An 18,209-nucleotide genomic window follows, 5' to 3' on the forward strand; every position below is an offset into this window, starting at 1 on the left:
ATGCCCGAGGGAGGACTCGAACCTCCGCCGGGACCAGCCACACAGTCCATGACTGCAGCGCTCTAGACCGCTCGGCTAATCCCGCGCGGCGATTTTTAGGTACTCAGGATAATTTCTCATGGCACCCTAAGGCAGACCCAGAGAAAACTAGAGGGTGTGCACTCCTCGGAAACTACATGTTACTCGTCAGTTAACTGGATCAGCCGACCAGATCAGCTGACACGAAAGAACACAGCCACGAAATTAATAGAAGCTATAGTATGTATCAACGAAGAAGAAGTAGTGTAATGGAGTGTAGTGGAATTAAATCACGCTAGGGCGAGGGAATTATATTAGGAAACGAGCCACTGAAACTATTAGATGCGTTTTACTGTTCCGGCAGAAAAATAATCGACGATGGAGAAAGCAGAGAGATTATAAAATGCAAACTAGCTACAACAAGAAAAGTGTTTCTGGAAGAGTAATTTGTTGAGATCGAATATAAATTTAGCTTAAAGAGTCTTTGTGAAGGTATTTGTATGGAGTATAACCTTGGACAGAAGTGAAACATGGACGACAAACAGTTTAGACACTGGAGAGAATAGAGGCATAACTCGAATAAAGAAAGAGATCGGTAGATAATTGTTATGAGACATGAATGAACTGTCAGTTTGGAACTGGAGAGAAGTGTTGCGAGTAAAAATTTGCTGAGGGACGCAAGGAATAAGTACAGCAATATCAGCTTCAAACGGATGAGGGTTGCAGAAGTTATGCAGAGATAAAGAGGCTCACGGAGGATAGAGTAGCTTGGAGTTGTGCACCAAAACAGTCTTCTGACCGCAGACAAAACAAAAACAACGACGACGACGACGACGACTACAACGACACCAACATCATAAGTTAGCAGTATAAGTAAACACCCGCTGATGATAGTGGAACAGCACGGCAGCACAGTTTCACATATACACATATTAATAAATTGAAGTCCCTGATACTTTTCTCTCTGCTAATATAAGGAACTACTGTAGGAATTTTGATACGATTTTCAATAACAGACAGTCTCACTGACACAGAACGTACGTGTGTATATATATATATATTTATTTAATGTATGATGAAAACAAATTCATATCTGCAATACTTGTGGACAAATGAACATAATAACAAACTCGCACAGTCTTACCTCTCCAGATCTAGTTGCCCAATCCTTTTGATCGCTTCATCCGATACGTGATAAACATCCATTATTGTTCCATTATATGCTCGAAGAGGATAATGGGCAACGATATGGAGCATCGAATGTGAGGAGGCACCACAGTCACAATGAGCAGAATCATCCCATTCCCATTTGTGCACCAGATAACCACATCGCGTTTTCCGGTCTGAACCTGGTCCATGATCCTCCCACTAACGTCTGGAGAGATCGAATCCTTGTATCCGAATGGAAGGGTTCTCACCAAGATGTTTTTTGACTGCTGATGGCTGCTCCCAATGGATTTTCAATGAATTGTTGACACTGAAAGAGGACCAAACAAGGTTGATTACTGTGCACCACCACTGTTTCCTCGATACCAGCCAATGGTGTTCTGCTTGCGCAATATCTCGAATTTTTGTGCATATATGCCGATGAACCAAAACGTCATGATCACCTGCTTAGGAATGAAATACACTACTGATTCTGCGTATCACGGATCCAAATGGCTCTTAGCACTATGGGACTTAACATCTGAGGTCATCAGTCCCCTAGAACTTAGAACTAATTGAACCTAACTAACCTAAGGACATCACACACACCCATGTCCGAGGCAGCATTCGAACCTGCGACCGTAGCGGTCGCGCGGTTCCAGACTAAAGCACCTAGAACCGCTCGGCCACATCGGCCGGCAATCACGGATACGATAGTTTGTTGGCAGGTTTGTGGAGGTATGCACAGGTCATGTAATTCACGTAAATAACGGGCCGCTGATTTGCGTACGCGGTGGTGGCGCCCGATACCGACCCATATGGGTTCCATAGGATTTACGTCACACGAATTTGGTCGCACAGGCGTCAACGTGAGTTCACTATGATGCTCCTCAAGCCCACTGTAGCACGGTTCTGGCTCCAGGAAGCGGACAATTACACTGCTCAAAGATGACATCGCCGTCGGGGAAGACATCAGGCATGATGTAGTTCGCAGCTGTCAGCGTGTCTCGATTACTACCACAGGTCTCATGCCAGCGCAGGAGAATGTCTCCCATAGCATAATCCTGCACCCACCAGCCTACGTCCGTAGCGCGCTGCACGTTTCGAGCCGACTTTCTCCTAGATGACGGCGTCTGTGGAGACTACCATCGGCCTAGTGTACCAAAAATGTGATTCACCCGAAGAGCCGACACGTCTCCACAGATAGACGGTCGAATCTCAATGGTCTCGTACCGACTACAATCACAATTAACGATGTCGTCCAGTCAACATGTGAACACAGAGGGGTGGTCTGCTGCGGAGCGCCACGTTCAACAATGTACGATGAACGGTGTGCTCCGAAGCACTTGTGCGTGCACCAGCATTGTGCTATTTCGGCAGAGATACCACAGAGTAACACCAATCCTACTTTACAGAGTAGACAAGACTCTGAAAAGCACGTTCTGCGAAGAGTTGTGGGCGTCCAACCACTTAGCGCCTAATGTTGGTTTCACTGTTCTTCTACCTCTGTCAGTACATGCTCACGACAGCAGCACGGAACCATTCGACGAGCCTCGCCGTTTTCGAGATGCTCGCCCAAAGGCCCCGCATAATAACAATCCGCCATTTGTCAAAGTACACTTCCGGCCACTGACATTGTTACACCACGAACATCACGTGCTACAGACGCGAAATCGACAGGAAAGAGATCCTGTGATATGCAAATGATTAGCTTTTCAGAGCATTCATAAAAGGTTGGCGCCGTACACAAACAGCAGTTGACCGGCGTTGCCTGGTGAAACGTTGTTGTGATGCCTCGTGTGAGGAGGAGAAATGCGTACCATCACGTTTCCGACTTTGATAAAGGGCGGATTGTAGCCTATCGCGATTGCGGTTTATCGATCGCGACATTTCTGCTAACGTTGGTCGAGATCCAATGACTGTCACCAGAATAATTATGGAATCGGGGGGTTCAGGAGGGTAATACGGAGCGCCGTGATGGATTCCAACGGCCTCGTATCACTACCAGTCGAGATGACAGGCATCTTATTCGCCTGGCTGTAACGGATCGTGCAGCCACGTCTAGGTCCCTGAGTCAACAGATGGGGACGTTTGCATGACAACAACCATCTGCACCAATAGTTGGACGTCGTTTGCAGCAGCATGGACTATCAGCTCGGAGACCCTGGCTGCGGTTACCCTTGACGCTGCATCACAGACGGGAGCGCCTGCGATGGTGTACTCAACGACGAAGCTGGGTGCACAAAAGGCAAAACGTCATTTTTTCGGATGAATCCAGGTTATGTTTACAGCATCATGATGGTCACATACGTGTTTGGCGACATCGCGGTGATCGCACATTGGAAGGGTGTATTCGTCATCGCCATACTGGCGTATTACCCGGCGTGATGGTATGGGGTGCCATTGGTTACACGTCTCGGTCACCTCTTGTTCGCATTGACGGCACTTTGAACAGTGGACGTTACATTTCAGATGTGTTGCGACCCGTGGCTCTACCCTTCATTCGATCCCTGCGGAACCCTACATTTCAACAGGGTAATGCACGAACGCATGTTGCAGGTCCTGTACGGGCCTTTCTGGATACAGAAAATGTTCGACTGCTGCCCTGGCCAGCACGTTCTCCAGATTTCTCACCAATTGAAAACGTCTGGTCAATGGTGGCCGACCAACTAGCTCGTCACAATACGCCAGTCACTACCTTGATGAACTGTGGTATCGTGTTGAAGCTGCATGGGCAGCTGTACCTGTACACGCTCTGTTTGACTCAATGCCCAGGCGTATCAAGGCCGTTATTACGGCCACAGGTGGTTGTTCTGGGTACTGATTTTTCAGGATCTATGCACCCAAACTGCGTGAAAATGTAATCACATGTCAGTTCTAGTATAATATATTTGTCCAATGAATACCCGTTTATCATCTGCATCTCTTCTTGGTGTAGCAATTTTACTGGGCAGTAGTGTAGCTTAACTCAACGGATTTTCCGATTTGTAACCCATATCTTCGCTAGGATGATTTCCCGTCCGTGTCAGCTCTGCTTATATACTTTAGTTACCTCGTCACGTGCACGCAAACTCCACGAAGCGGCATCCGACGTAGCTGTGGGCACTGGTTTAATATTTTGGCTTATAAGTGTAATTTATTACCGTTATGTCCGCCTCCGGTAGCCGAATGGTCGGCGTGACGAATTGTCAATCCTCTGGGCCCGGGATCGATTCCCGGCTGGGTCGGGCAATTTTCTCCACCCAGGGACTGGGTGTTCTGCTGTGCTCATCCGCGTCGTATCATCCTCACCGACTGCAGGTCGCCGCAGTGGCGTCAACTTGAAAGAGCGGCACCCGGTGAACGGCCTGTCCGGCGGGAGGCCCTAGCCACACGATTAAATTAAAAATTAAATTACCGTTACGCGAATAAAAGCGTCCGCTCTCGGAAACTTGGTGTCACCATTGCGAATCCGCAACAGGTCGCTAGTTAAGAAACAAAAGAAAGAGGACATCCACTTATCATTCGCCTATTACTCTGCAGGTGCGCCAATACAGAGATACGAAATCCGCAGACGAAGGAAAGAAGGGCGTAAATCGTACAGACTACTGTTACCAAACTTGGGTATCTAGACGCTGGCATATTATTAACAGCGGCATAAGCGACAAACACGTCACGTTAACATCTCTGTGTTGTGCCAGATGCGCCCCGCTGGTGACCTAGTCCCTTCAGCCCATTACAAGACAGTACTCCGGTCGGCAGTACAGCATTACAAAAGGTGATTACAGTTTCGCGCAGGTCTGCGGTTCCCCTCAACTCGTGTCATCCCCAGCCGGCGACCGAGTGGCCTTCTGCACTACTATGTCGGCCATCGCAGAAAGTACCGAAAAGGTCCCCTCTGCGGCGGGGCGTGCGTCGGCAGTTAACCGTTATCGCACCGCGCGTAATCCAGCGGCCTCGCAATTACTTTTCGCAACTGCTTATTATGTACGTGATGTTGAGAAAGACCAGCTGTTCTCTCCACTCTGACCGGCAACGGTCCGCAGTGCGATGCTGTACAAGGCAGAGTGTTTAACACAAAGACTCGAAACAAACTTCTTTCGTCACTGAGCCAACCACCTGCAGCTAAGGAACTTTAAAAACAATTATAAAAAGTGACATATGTTTCAGAAGTACTTACGAAAGTGAAAATCAGTTTTCATATTACACATTACAGAGTTGCCAACTACGTAACTGAAAAAAACGTAGGTTGGAACTTAAATAGTGGGAACTATTTATTCACAACCCATACAAAAGAGTTACATGTTTGCACCTGTTACTGTCCTTCGAACTAGTCACCAGCGTTGTGCAGAACCCGTTGCCAGCGATGTGGAAGGCGTAGTATACCGTTAGCAGAGCCTGTTCTGTTTATGGTGCGAATGGTGCGGTCTACTGTCTGTCCAATCTCTGGACCAATTCTGAAGCGAATGCCACGAGGTGGTTCCTTCATCTTCGGAGTCAAATCGAAGTCACAAGGACTTAAGTCCGGGGAGTATGGTGGATGGTGCAGTACTTCCCAGTTCCAACGACCGAACAGAGCGGCCACAGCTTGCGCTGTATGCGCCCGCGCATTGTCGTGCAAAATGATGGGTGGGTTGCGCAGAAAGTGTCGCCGTTTCTTTCGCATAGCTGGTCGCAGGTGATGCTCCAGACACATGTTGTCAGAAGTACTTACGAAACTGAAAATAAGTTTTCATATTACAGAGCTGCCAACGAAGTAACTGAAAAATATACGGCAGAGAGCTCAAGTTAGCTATACACGAACGATTCCCAAATTTACGTACCCTATGGGATGCCGTGCCACCGCCGCTACTGTATTCTGTACCTTGCATTCTTGTACCGCTATTATAGTCGATGGTGTGACGCCGCAGTTGCCACAGCAACAAACCACGCTGGTGTAATAGTCACCTGAATTACATTCCGATCGTTCCTGCAAGCTTTCCACAGGCCAATGTAACGGGTTGGTGCATTAGTTCTTAGTGCTTTTCCATTTTTTTTAATGAACACACCCCCTTTTACTGTTTTGTTGTTTATTTAATTACCACCCAGGTTTCGGTCTTTTACGCCATTTTCAAGTGATTGAGTTTATGTCAGTAACATACATTGCAGGACATCAAGCTCAAAATTGGCCATAAATTAAGAAAAATATTCGTCCCCCACAAAATGCCAGATGTAAAATCATCATCGTGTAAAAAGATCAATAAATAACAGTGGGAGCACGTCATATTTCATAAAAACAGGTTTACTATGGCGTATAAAAGATGAAAGCATGCCCTTGAGTCATAATGGTGGTAATTTCAAGGTGGTGTTCATCTTTCATATGCCAAAGTAAAGTTGTTTTTATTAAATATGACGTGCTCCCACTATTATTTATTGATCTTTTTACAAGATGATGATTTTACATCAGCATTTCGTGAGAAGCGAATATTTTTCTTAATTTATGGCAAATTTTGAGCTTTAAGTCCTGCAATATGTGTTAACGACATAAATTAAATCACTTGAAAATGGCATAGAAGGCCGAAACCTGGGTCGTCATTAAATAAACAACAACACAGTCAAATGGCGGTGTCTCCACTTAATAATTATTGTAAGACTGTTGTTCAGCAACATCAAAAACTGTTTTCCATACGTTTAATAAACACAACAGATACACGTAACAGAAACTTTTGTCTTCTTTGAAATATTCTCCTTCACTATTTACAACAGTCTGCAAAATCTGGGGTGATTTTTCGATTCCGTGACGCTAGTAATCACGTGGTTTTGAGGCGAAGAAATTGTCCAACGATGTTCGAAACGCCTTTTCATACGGAAAGACAGTTTCTTGAAGGATGTTCGATAGAGGGCTGAAAATCTGAGCATGCAAGATCATGGGTACCAAATGACTTCTCAACCCGACTCCCGTACAGTGCTCCCAGCAGAATACGGGTGAGCGTTACCGTGAAGTAGCAGGGCTTGACGCAGTCTCCCTGACCGTTGTTGCTGGACTGCGTCTGCAAGACGCCTCAGTTGTTGACAATAAATGTCAGTAGTGATGGTTACAGCTCGGGGAAGCAATTCGTAGTACACCACAACGTCGCTTTTCCACGACATGCACAACATTATTTCTTGGGGACGCGGGCACGTCTTTGTACGGCGAGGTGCTGCTTTGTTTGGGCTCAACCATTCCTTTCCTTTTCTTTCATAGACGTCATTTCTCATCACCTGTACCGATACGGGATAGGAATGGTCGGTGTTGTTTACGAGTCACCTGATGACGAGCAAGCCACCTCCTGATTTTTGTGATTTTGGCTTAGAGCATGCGGTACGCTTACAACCGATTCCTGAACTTTTCCCATTGCATGCAAATATCGCACGATAGTGGAATGATCACAGTCCATCCCATTTGCAAGTTCTCAAGCACACTGACGTTGACCATTGTGGATTAATGCGTTTAAACGATCTTCATCAAATCCCAAAGGTCTTCCTGAATGTGGAGGGTCGCTAATGTCAAAACGATCCTCCCTGAAACGAGAAAACCATTTTCTCGCCGAACTCTGTTCAATTGCGTTATCCCCAAATACGTCGCAAATGTCTGTGGCTGCCACCGCTGCTGTCACCCTGTCTATTGAACATAAAAATACGTCGGAAATGTTCCGATTTCTTCACTTCGCCCTCCATTTCCTAGCTTCCAAAGCTCCATTCACTATCTCCAGAGCCGGCCGAGGTGGCCGAGCGGTTTTAGGTGCTACAGTCTGGAACCGCGCGACCGCTACGGTCGCAGGTTCGAATCCTGCCTCGGGCATGGATGTGTGTGATGTCCTTAGGTTAGTTAGGTTTAAGTCGTTCTAAGTTCTAGGGAACTGATGAAAATGGCTCTGAGCACTATGAGACTTAACTGCTAAGGTCATCAGTCCCTAAGCTTACACACTACTTAACCTAAGTTATCCTAAGGACAAACACACACACCCATGCCCGAGGGAGGACTCGAACCTCCGCCGGGACCAGCCGCATAGTCCATGACTGCAGTGCCTTAGACCGTTTGGCTAACCCTGCGCGGCTCGCGTTGTTACTCCTGTGTTTGTTGAACGTTAGTAGTGCAGTGTAGTTAACTGGATTCTATGACACAAAACTTCTTTGAGGTAATCACATTTGGATATATATACACCGTATGATGACATCTTGTTCAGCAACTGACAAACGTGGTGGAGTGTCGGAAACCTTTAGCAACCCTAGGAAGACAGAAACTGTGCACTCATCTGAAACAGTTACTTGCAAGACAACATTTGTGACTAAAGTCGGATGTGTTGATAAAAGTCACGTTTCCTGAATCTGTGCAGATTCTTGTCTCAAGAAAGTTTGTAATGTTTCACCTCAGAATATGCTCCAGAATCTTCCAACAGGCGATGCCATAGGTCAAACGGATATCAACTGCGTTTTTTTTTTTTTTTTAAATAGGAACCCCCATTTTTATTACATATTCGTGTAGTACGTAAAGAAATATGAATGTTTTAGTTGGACTACTTTTTTCGCTTTGTGATAGATGGCACTATAATAGTCACAAACGTATAAGTACGTGGTATCACGTAACATTCCGCTAGTGCCGACGGTATTTGCTTCGTGATACATTACCTGTGTTAAAATGGACCGTTCATCAATTGCGGAAAAGGTCGTGTTGATGTATGACCTAACATGCATCAAACGTTAATTCATAGCGGCTCCTCTTCTTCGATGAAAACTTTTAGAATTTTATGTGATGTGTTACCTTATTTCGAAATATCACAATCACTATGACCATTAACGAAAAAATTGACAGTTCACCTTGAAGATGAAGTATGAGCGTCTAAGACGAGAAATAATCATTTTTTGTATGTTTGTGTTGTCGATGACACCGTAGAGGCCTGTGCCAGAGGAAGCAAGGGACAGTATGTTGTTTGGTGGCCAGTATCGTCTTTCTACAACACAAACAGCACACATGTATTAACAGCGCCCACAGCTCGTGGTCGTGCGGTAGTGTTCTCGCTTCCCGCACCCGGGTTCCCGGGTTCGATTCCCGGCGGGGTCAGGGATTTTCTCTGCCTCGTGATGACTGGGTGTTGTGTGAGGTCCTTAGGTTAGTTAGGTTTAAGTAGTTCGAAGTTCTAGGGGACTGATGACCATAGATGTTAAGTCCCATAGTGCTCAGAGCCATTTTTTATTAACAGCGTTCTTTATTTACTTAAACAGGGAGCTACTTGTCTTTGAGCAAGTTGTTATGGTACAAGCTCTTCCGTAATAGTCCACAATAGCCTCACTGCTGGAGAAGTGCAAGTCCCGTTATAACACTACACTCTCATAGGCGGTGACGTGGACTGACACACGCCAACTACAATAGTGACTGAGCCAGTAACTGAGCTGACTGCGACTGGCTCTGAGCAAGAGACTGTGACTGACAGGGCCCTCCGGTCCGCAGCGCCATCTAAATTCTGCAGCTATAGAGGGTGTTGTCGGCACATTGCTTGCGAGTCTGTCTTTGGCCCCTCTATTGATAGGTCGCTTGATTCAGCGCCTATTATCGAACTTCTCGCAACCTCTTTGCCGACCGGTGTGCTGGCGTAAGCTGACGCCAGCACAGTACTGAATAATTTCTCTACTATCATTAGAGAAAGGCTGAAGAGCAGCTGGCGCGCGCGCGCGCGCGCGCGCGCGCGCGCGCGCGCGCGCGCGCGCGCGTGTGTGTGTGTGTGTGTGTGTGTGTGTGTGTGTGTGTGTGTGTGTGTGTGTCCACTCTCCGAATCTACCGAGTTGGTCACAGGCTGCACCGAAGTGTGCAAACAATGTTTCGTTCTTTCCCGCTAGCTGGCTGGCACCTGTTCACTGAAGTCGGCACTGTCAGTGTGTGCCGTCCCTTCTTCAGATAACAAAGGAATATTCTTTTAGCTACTTCAAATGGGGACTCAGTATGTGGGTAATGTGCTCCCTTTCTGAGCGCACTCACAGGGTCGGTTTAAGGCAGAAGCATCACTACTGCAAGATATCTCTACAGGATGCATTACAATTAGTAGCGTCTGCTTGGGAGCCAAGCTGAGAGGGCGTCCAAGCGTAAGCCTTGCACTCAGTATTCTGTGTCGTCTCGTTGTCACCTTAGGTTTATACTATGGGAAGCAAGGAGAGGACGTTGGTTGGTAGCCACAATACTCTCTCTATAACACGAACTGCATGCATATATTAACTAGGTTCTTGATTCATTAGAATAGAAAATTACTTGACTCAAGGTAGTCCACGTTTTGTACAAGCTCTCTGTAACAGACCACGTTAGCCTCACTCCTGGTAAAGTACATGTCCGCTATGTACACCAGTCTGGTCACTATGTACTCCCTGTCTCTGAGCTAGAGGCTAAGCTAACTGCGACTGCGACTCCCTCTGGGCTGCTCCTGGACTGGTGTCTCGCTGGATGACTGATTTGAACTCACTGGGCTCTCTGGACCATGGTGGCGATCTAAATACTGGCGGCAGAGAGAGCGCTGGCGGCGCGTTTGTTGCGAAGCTGTCGTGGGACTCTATCGATCATCTCACAACCTCTTTGCCGCCTGGTGTGCTGGTGACAGCTTATGCCAGCACACAGTCAGTAATGTGTATCACAGCCCGCCCGGTTAGGTGCGCAGGGTAACACACTGCTTCCCGAGTGGGAAGGTGTGCCAGTCCCCGGCATGAATCTGCCTGGCAGATTAGTGTCGAGGTCCAGTGTGCCGGCCAGTCTGTGGATGGCTTTTTAAGGCGGTTTTCCATCTCCCTCGGCGAATGCAGGCTGGTTCCCCTTATTCCGCCTCTATTACACTAAGTTGGCGATTGCTGCGCAAACAATGTCTCCATGTACATGTACACCATCATTACTCTACAATATAAACATCTGCGTTTACACTCATCTGGTATGAAATGTTGCCGGGGGGAATAGGGGAGTCCACTGGGGGCTGAACCACACAATAAACCTGGGTTCGGTGCGGGGCGGCGGTGGGGTGAGTGGACTGCTGTAGCCTGTTGTGGGATTGTGAACCACTGAGGACTACGGTGGGCACAAAGCCTCTCCATCGTTTCTAGGTCCCTGGTTCAATACACAATGCGTATCACAACTAGTAGTGCAAACTCACACGGGTAAAGGGGAAAGGAAGGTGGGAGGAGGGGGCGTCAAATGATAAGTTGTTTGCATGGAAGAACGCTCTCGACCCGCTCCTGCGCCCAGCCCAAGGCAGTATGCCTAGTCTGCGTAAGTTCTTTACATTAAGGCACTGAGCCAATAATCTCCAAAAGTGTATGACAGTTCGCTCACAGAGGCTTCACATTCACGGAGTGGAAATGACGGGACCAGGACCAGACAGCCTGAGCGTTTAGCACGCGCCGCGCCGCCTGACGAGGCTACAGTGTCGGGGTGCGTCCACCTGTTGCAGATGCTCCGCTGGCCGCTGTCGGTGGCCTGCTGCGGCCTGCTGCTGCTGGCGCGGCCGTGCGCCGCGCAGTGCCCGTGGTCTGCCCAGCAGTTCGCAGACCTGTCGTCGGGCTGCGTGTGCGCCTTCAACTCGGCGCAGGAGCTGTCGGTGCAGTGCGACGGCGTCGACTGGGCGCGGCTGGTGCGCGCGCTGTCGCGCCTCGGCGCGCAGCCGCTGGACCTGCTCTACGTCACCAACAGCTCGGTGGCCGCCCTGCAAGACGGCGCGCTCGCTCCTCTGTCCGCCGTCCGCTCGCTGCAGATTTCCGGCTGCGGGCTGCGCACCGTCGCCCCGGACGCCTTCCGCGGCCACGAGACTGTGCTTCGCAACCTCAACCTACAGGTAGCGACGCCCATCTCCATCTCCCTCTCTTGTAATCTTCACATTTAATTTTTTTTTTTACGACAAGGCAAAGTCTGCAGGCTGGCGCAAAGGTCTCATACCTAGAAATTTTGTATTGTAGCTACCAGGCTACACTATAACAAATGCGCCTAAACATTACACTGTTGTAACAAAAGTTATAGGTAAACTGAAGGTGGAGTGGGAGGGGGGGAGAGTGGAGAAAGGAAAGGAAAGGAAAGGAAAGGAAAGGGTTTACTGATGTCAGCTGCATCAGGACATTACGCAGAATCAGCGGCGACGAGTAAAAATGTGTGCCAGACCGGAATTGAAACCGGCATCTCCTGATAATAAGATAAGTGCGTTAACCACCGCGCCACCCGGGACACAGTATTTGTAGCATCTTCTCGGGCTATCTAGGCACGCCTCACCGGCTACCTACATTCCTAACGAGCAGTCCTGTCCATCTCGTCCATGCTCGCTATTCTGAGGTTTCCCCTAGAATGTCTGACGTACTTGAGCATCCACACTGAAGAAGGTGGATCCACTGCCCATCTAGGCGAATAAATTATATGACTGCGTGATGCCTGATCTTTTCGACACGTCCAAAAGATGATGGTGATGATGATGTTTGGTTTGTGGGGCGCTCAACTTCGCAGTTATCAGCACCTGTACAAATTTCCAACCTTTAATCAATCCAAACTCGCCACTTTCATGAATGATGACGAAATGATGAGGACAACACAAACACCCAGTCATCTCGAGGCAGGTGAAAATCCCTGACCCCGCCGGGAATCGAACCCGGGATCCCGTGCTCGGTAAGCGAGAACGCGACCGCGAGACCACGAGCTGCGGACTCGTCCAAAAGAACAGACACCACGCATTCATATAAAAGTTATAGGGTAGCGACATGCACATGCAGAGATGGCAGTAGTGCCGCGTACACAAGATATTAAAAGATGGAGTTGTCATGTGAAAAATTTTTCCGACGTCTTTATCGCCGCACGACGGGTATTAACAGACATTGAAGGCGGAATGGTATTTGGAGCGAAACGCATGGGACATTCCATTTCGGAAATCTTAGGGAATTCTATACTTTAGGACCCATAGTGTCAAGAATGCGCTGAGAACACCAAATTTCAGGCATTACCTCTCACCATCGACAACGTAGCGGCCGATGGTTTTACTTAACGACCGAGAGCAGCGGCAAGAGTGTAGAATTGTCAGTGCTAATACACAAGCAACACTGCGTAAAATACTTGCAGAAATCAATGTAGGATGTTGGACGAACGTACTGTTAGGGCAGTGCGGGCTATGGCAGAACATGATCGACGCGAGTGCCTTTGCTAACAGCACGACATCGCCTACAGCGCTTCTCCTGGGCTCGTGACCACATTGTTTGGGCCCTACTGGAAAACCGTGGCCTGGTCAGGTGAGGTGAGGTGAGGTGAGTCCCGATTTCAGTTGGTACGCGCTGTTAGTAGGGTACGCACTGCCCAAGCTGATGGTGGCTCCGTTCTTGCGTGAGCTGCCTTTACATGAAATGGACTGTGCCCTCTGGCCCAACTGAAGCGATCATTGATTGGAAATGGTTACGTTCGCCTGCTTGGAGACCATTCATGGATTTCGTATATCCAAACAACGATGGAGTTTTTATGAACGGCATGTGCCATGTCACTGGGTCACAATTGTTCGCGACTGGTTTGAAGAACATTGTGGATAATCCGAGCGAATGATTTGGCCACCCAGATCGCCCGCCATGAATCCCATCGAACAGTTACGGGACATAATCACAAAAAAAATTGAGGAAATTCTTTTCTCAGCATTTGTATAAGTTGTTCGTAGGGCTGAATTCGAATATCAAGTGTGCTGTTTTGTAGGAGGTCGGGTTCACAACGGAAAAGACAAAAGCCGAAAAATTTTCTTAGGTACTTTTTTCAGATTTTCGCTTATATCTCGAAAAACAAAACGTTTTTCGAAAATGATCACTGTGTACAAAATTTCGTACAAAATGTAATAGTCAGGTTCGATTTTCTGACGAGCGGTATCGGCGTTACAGTGGACTGAATACCAGCGATTTTTTGGCCCTTCTGCGGAAAGTCAAAAATGCAGGGTGCTGAATGGACGTTTCGACAATTTTCGCTTTGTTCCCCCCCCCCCCTCCCCCCCCCATTTTGACAAAACTGACCGAGTGTTTGCGTCCGTAGCGTGGGGCATGTTTCGAGTGGCCGTTCATCTGGATGACGCCGTATCAGGACACGGCCATAGATCTGGTGCAAAACGTTTTCATGATTCAAATCACCAGGCGACACGTTTACATTGGTCTACGGTCCAATATAGATGATTCCATGGTCCGTTCAATCGTAACTGACAACGTCGTTGGATCAAGTTCAGAACAGGAGTCGTCTACTGCGAGCACCTCGTTCAACAACGTGACTGAACGATGTGCTCAGAAGAGTAGTGTCTGCTCCAGCGTTGTACTCTGCCGTCAGATCTGTCACACATGACGGACTGTCACGCTTTACGGCGCAGACAAGCGTCCGCCCTCCACGTTCTGTGATGAGGCGTGGTCGTGCAACACCTTGTCGCCCCCTCGTGATTGCACCTTCTTTCAACCACTTTCCTTAAGTGCTCCTGACAGCAGCACCGACCGTGTTCGCCACCTCCGCCATGCTCGTTCCCTGTTCACGGGTCATAACAATCGGTCCTTCGTTAAAGAGGCGTACGCCACTAGTCTTCCACATCTGCGACCCGTGTTGTCGATAGAATCATTCCCCGTTCGTCTCTGCTCTTCCTGGATACTTTTCTTACGGCAGCACGGCCGCAACCTCACCAGGCGACATTCAGTCTCGCGGTGGGAGAGTGCTCATAATGTTTTCGCCCTTCAGCGTAGCTCGATCATGCGATCGAAACGAGTACATTAACTGTTCGACAGACGCTGGCATATATCCGAAGAAATTACTTATTATATTATCAACGGGGAAATGTTTCGTTCACTTTTCAATTGCACAAAATATCTGAAGACACGCCATCGTGCAAACTACACCGAGGCGCCAAAGAAACTGGTATAGGGATAGGTATTCAAATACAGAGATATGTAAACAGGCAGAATACGGCGCTGCGGTCGGCAACGCCTGTATAAGACGACAAGTGTCTGCCGCAGTTGTTAGATCAATTACTGCTGTTACAATCGCAGGTTATCAAGATTTAAGTGAGTTTGCATGTGGTGTTATAGTTGGCGCACGAGCGATGGGACACAGCATCTCCGGGGTAGCGATGAAGTGCGGATTTTCCCGCACGACCATTTCATTTCACTAGTGTACCGTGAATCAGGAATCCGGTAAAACATTAAATCGCTGCAGCCGGAAAAAGATCATGCAAGAACGGGACCAACGACGACTGAAGAGAATCGTTCAACGTGACAGAAGAGCAAACCCTTCCGCAGATTACTGCAAATTTCAATGTTGGGCCATCAAATAGTGTCACTGTGTGAACCATTCAACGAAACATCATCGATATGGGCTTTCGGAGCCGAAGGTCCACTCGTGTACCCTTGATGACTACACGACAAAAAAATGGCTCTGAGCACTATGGGACTTAACTTCTGAGGTCATCAGTCCCCTAGAACTTAGAACTAATTAAACATAACTAACTTAAGGACATCACACACATCCACGCCCGAGGCAGGATTCGAACCTGCGACCGTAGCGGTCGTGCGGTTCCAGACTGTAGCGCCTAGAACCGCTCGGCCACTCTGGCCGGCGATGACTACACGACAAAAAAAGCTTCACGTCTCGCTTGGGCCCGTGAACACCAACATTGGCCTGTTGATGACTGGAAACATGTTGCCTGGTCCGAAGAGTCTCGTTTCAAATTGTATCGAGCGAATGGACGTGTACGGGTATGGAGACAACCTCATGAATCCATGGGCCCTGCATGTCAGCAGAGAACTGTTCAAGCTGGAGGAGGCTCTGTAGTGCAATGTGGCGTATGCAGTTGAAGTGATATGGGACCCGTGATACGTCTAGATACGACTCTGACAGGTGAAACGTACGTAAGCAGCGTGTCCGATCACCTGCATCTATTAATGTCAGTTGTGCATTCCGGCGGACTTGGGAAATTCCAGCAGGACAATGCGGCACCCCACACGTCCAGAATTGCTACAGTGTGGCTCCAGGAACAGTATTCTGAGTTTAAACACTTCCGCTGCCCACCAAAGTCCCCAGACATAACATTACTGAGCATATCTGAGATGCCTTGCAACATAGTGTTTAGAAGAGATCTTCACCCTTGTCGTACTCCTACGGATTTATGTACACCCCTGAAGAATTCATGGTGTCAGTTCCCTCTAGCACTACTTCAGACATTAGTCGAGTCCATGCCACGTCGGCCCTACATATTAGACAGGTGTTCCAGTTTCTTTGGCTACACGCACACAAACTGACTGAAGTGTCACTGCCTCGATGACAAATGATTATTAGTAGCGCCAGCAGCGACAAGGAAATGGAATTTCCAGATGCACGAGGCTGTAGTGTTAAAGAGTCTGTGGACAGCCGAGAGAGCCGGAGGTCGGCTTCTAAGAAAATTGCAAGGTTGCTTCTTGAGAGAGATTTGCTGTTACACAAGCTTCTTCCTTTCACACGTGGGTTACCTCTATTCGACTTGCATAAGGCACACTTATGTTACTTATGTCCTCTTACGTGCTGAAGGACGGATCCTTCCTAAAGCATCCGGAAATTTGTACTATTAATTAGTGGTAAAGTCTCTTGTTTTGCTGAGCAGTGTTCGATGTTGCAAGCTTGCACTTAATAGACCCCCGTACTTTCACTAGCGAGTGCGAATACTTGTGACCTCAGTCGAAGGCCCTGCAAGAAATTTCGCAAGTGCACCGGAGCCTTGTTAAAATGCTATATGATGAGAGGCAAAATGCTATATGATGAGAGGCGTACGTACACCATGAATTATGACAATTATTGGAACATCTGAAGAAGTGTGCTGAACACTGCAAAATGTGACTCACCAGTAAAAAGCTAACTTTCGATCTTCTCTTTTCTTACAAAAGGAAGTAACCAACTGCTTCGGCACTGACGAGTAGAATTAGATAAGACGGAAGTAACTGGTTGTGATACTAATGAAGGAATTCTGCTTATTGCTACAGTCTGGAACCGCACGACCGCTGCGGTCGCAGGTTCGAATCCTGCCTCGGGCATGGATGTGTGTGATGTTCTTCGGTTAGTTAGGTTTAAGTAGTTCTAAGTTCTAGGGGACTTATGACCACAGCAGTTGAGTCCCATAGTGCTCAGAGCCATTTTGAGCCAATTCTGCTTATTGCATCACTACCCGGAAGCAACTTACGAAAAAAAGCACGAAAACTTGTATATCGGTATTCGAAAAATAACTCTCTTGATACTTCTAATCGATGTGTTTAGTGAAGAATCTTCTCACTCGATCAAAATTCTTCGCTCCCCTACAACGTTTCTTTTCACATTATTCTTTCCCGAGAGGACGAGAAAAGAGAAAGTTGTCAGTTTCATAAAGGCAACACGAACGCCGCATATGATTTACATGACACCTTGGAGTGATCTACTGTTTCCCTTTTTAAGCAGTTTTTAGTCCACAGAAGTTACTCGCTATTAATCGGTGTTACCATTCAAATGAAAAAGAAAAGGAGGCAACAAATATGATTTTTAACGTGGACTAGTGCTCACATGCATTGCAAGCACATGGATGTGTTACGCTGTTTAAAGATGCGCCTTCCTGAGAAGACATGTAGAACAATATGAGTAAAAAACACAGTGTGTAAACATTACCGACAGGAAAAACAGTTCCCCCTTCCGTAAAGACACGCAAATGACCGCATAGGATTAATCAGTTTCGATGGAAAACTGTAAGCGACTAAGATTGCAAAAGTACAGCGGTATGCATACCGTCCTACATAAAAAAAACTCAGATATGATGTATCTCTGCACCTTCTAAGAAGTATAGCAAAGGAGAGTAATTTCCTTATTCGTAATTACCGACTGAGGTGGCGTAGTGGTTAGCACTCTGGACTCGCATTCGGAAAGACGACGATTCAAATGTGTCCGGACATCCAGATATATTTTCCGTAATTTCACGAAATCGCTCCTGACGATTTTGAGGATGGTTCCTTTGAGAGGCCACGACCAATTTCCTTCCACATGCTTGAGACATTCCAAGCTAGTGCTCCGTCTCCAGTGATCCCGATGTCGATGGGAGAGGGTTGGCGTA

General features: G+C 47.6%; 2 protein-coding genes across 2 annotated transcripts in view; one reads left to right on the forward strand and one right to left on the reverse strand.

Annotated features, from left to right (window-relative positions):
• The window catches only part of LOC126163022 (rab3 GTPase-activating protein catalytic subunit), a 477,254-nt gene that overhangs the window by 320,496 nt on the left and 138,549 nt on the right, over positions 1–18,209 (reverse strand). The window lies entirely within an intron of this gene.
• LOC126163023 (TLR4 interactor with leucine rich repeats) overlaps positions 1–18,209 on the forward strand; it is a 318,353-nt gene that overhangs the window by 239,223 nt on the left and 60,921 nt on the right. Inside the window, exon 2 of the mRNA XM_049919893.1 lies at positions 11,583–11,963. Coding sequence (XP_049775850.1) covers positions 11,583–11,963 — 381 coding nt within the window. The remainder of the gene's footprint in view (positions 1–11,582; positions 11,964–18,209) is intronic.

This window comes from Schistocerca cancellata, chromosome 2 (assembly GCF_023864275.1).
Source record: "Schistocerca cancellata isolate TAMUIC-IGC-003103 chromosome 2, iqSchCanc2.1, whole genome shotgun sequence".
NCBI classification, from domain to species: Eukaryota; Metazoa; Arthropoda; class Insecta; order Orthoptera; family Acrididae; genus Schistocerca; species Schistocerca cancellata.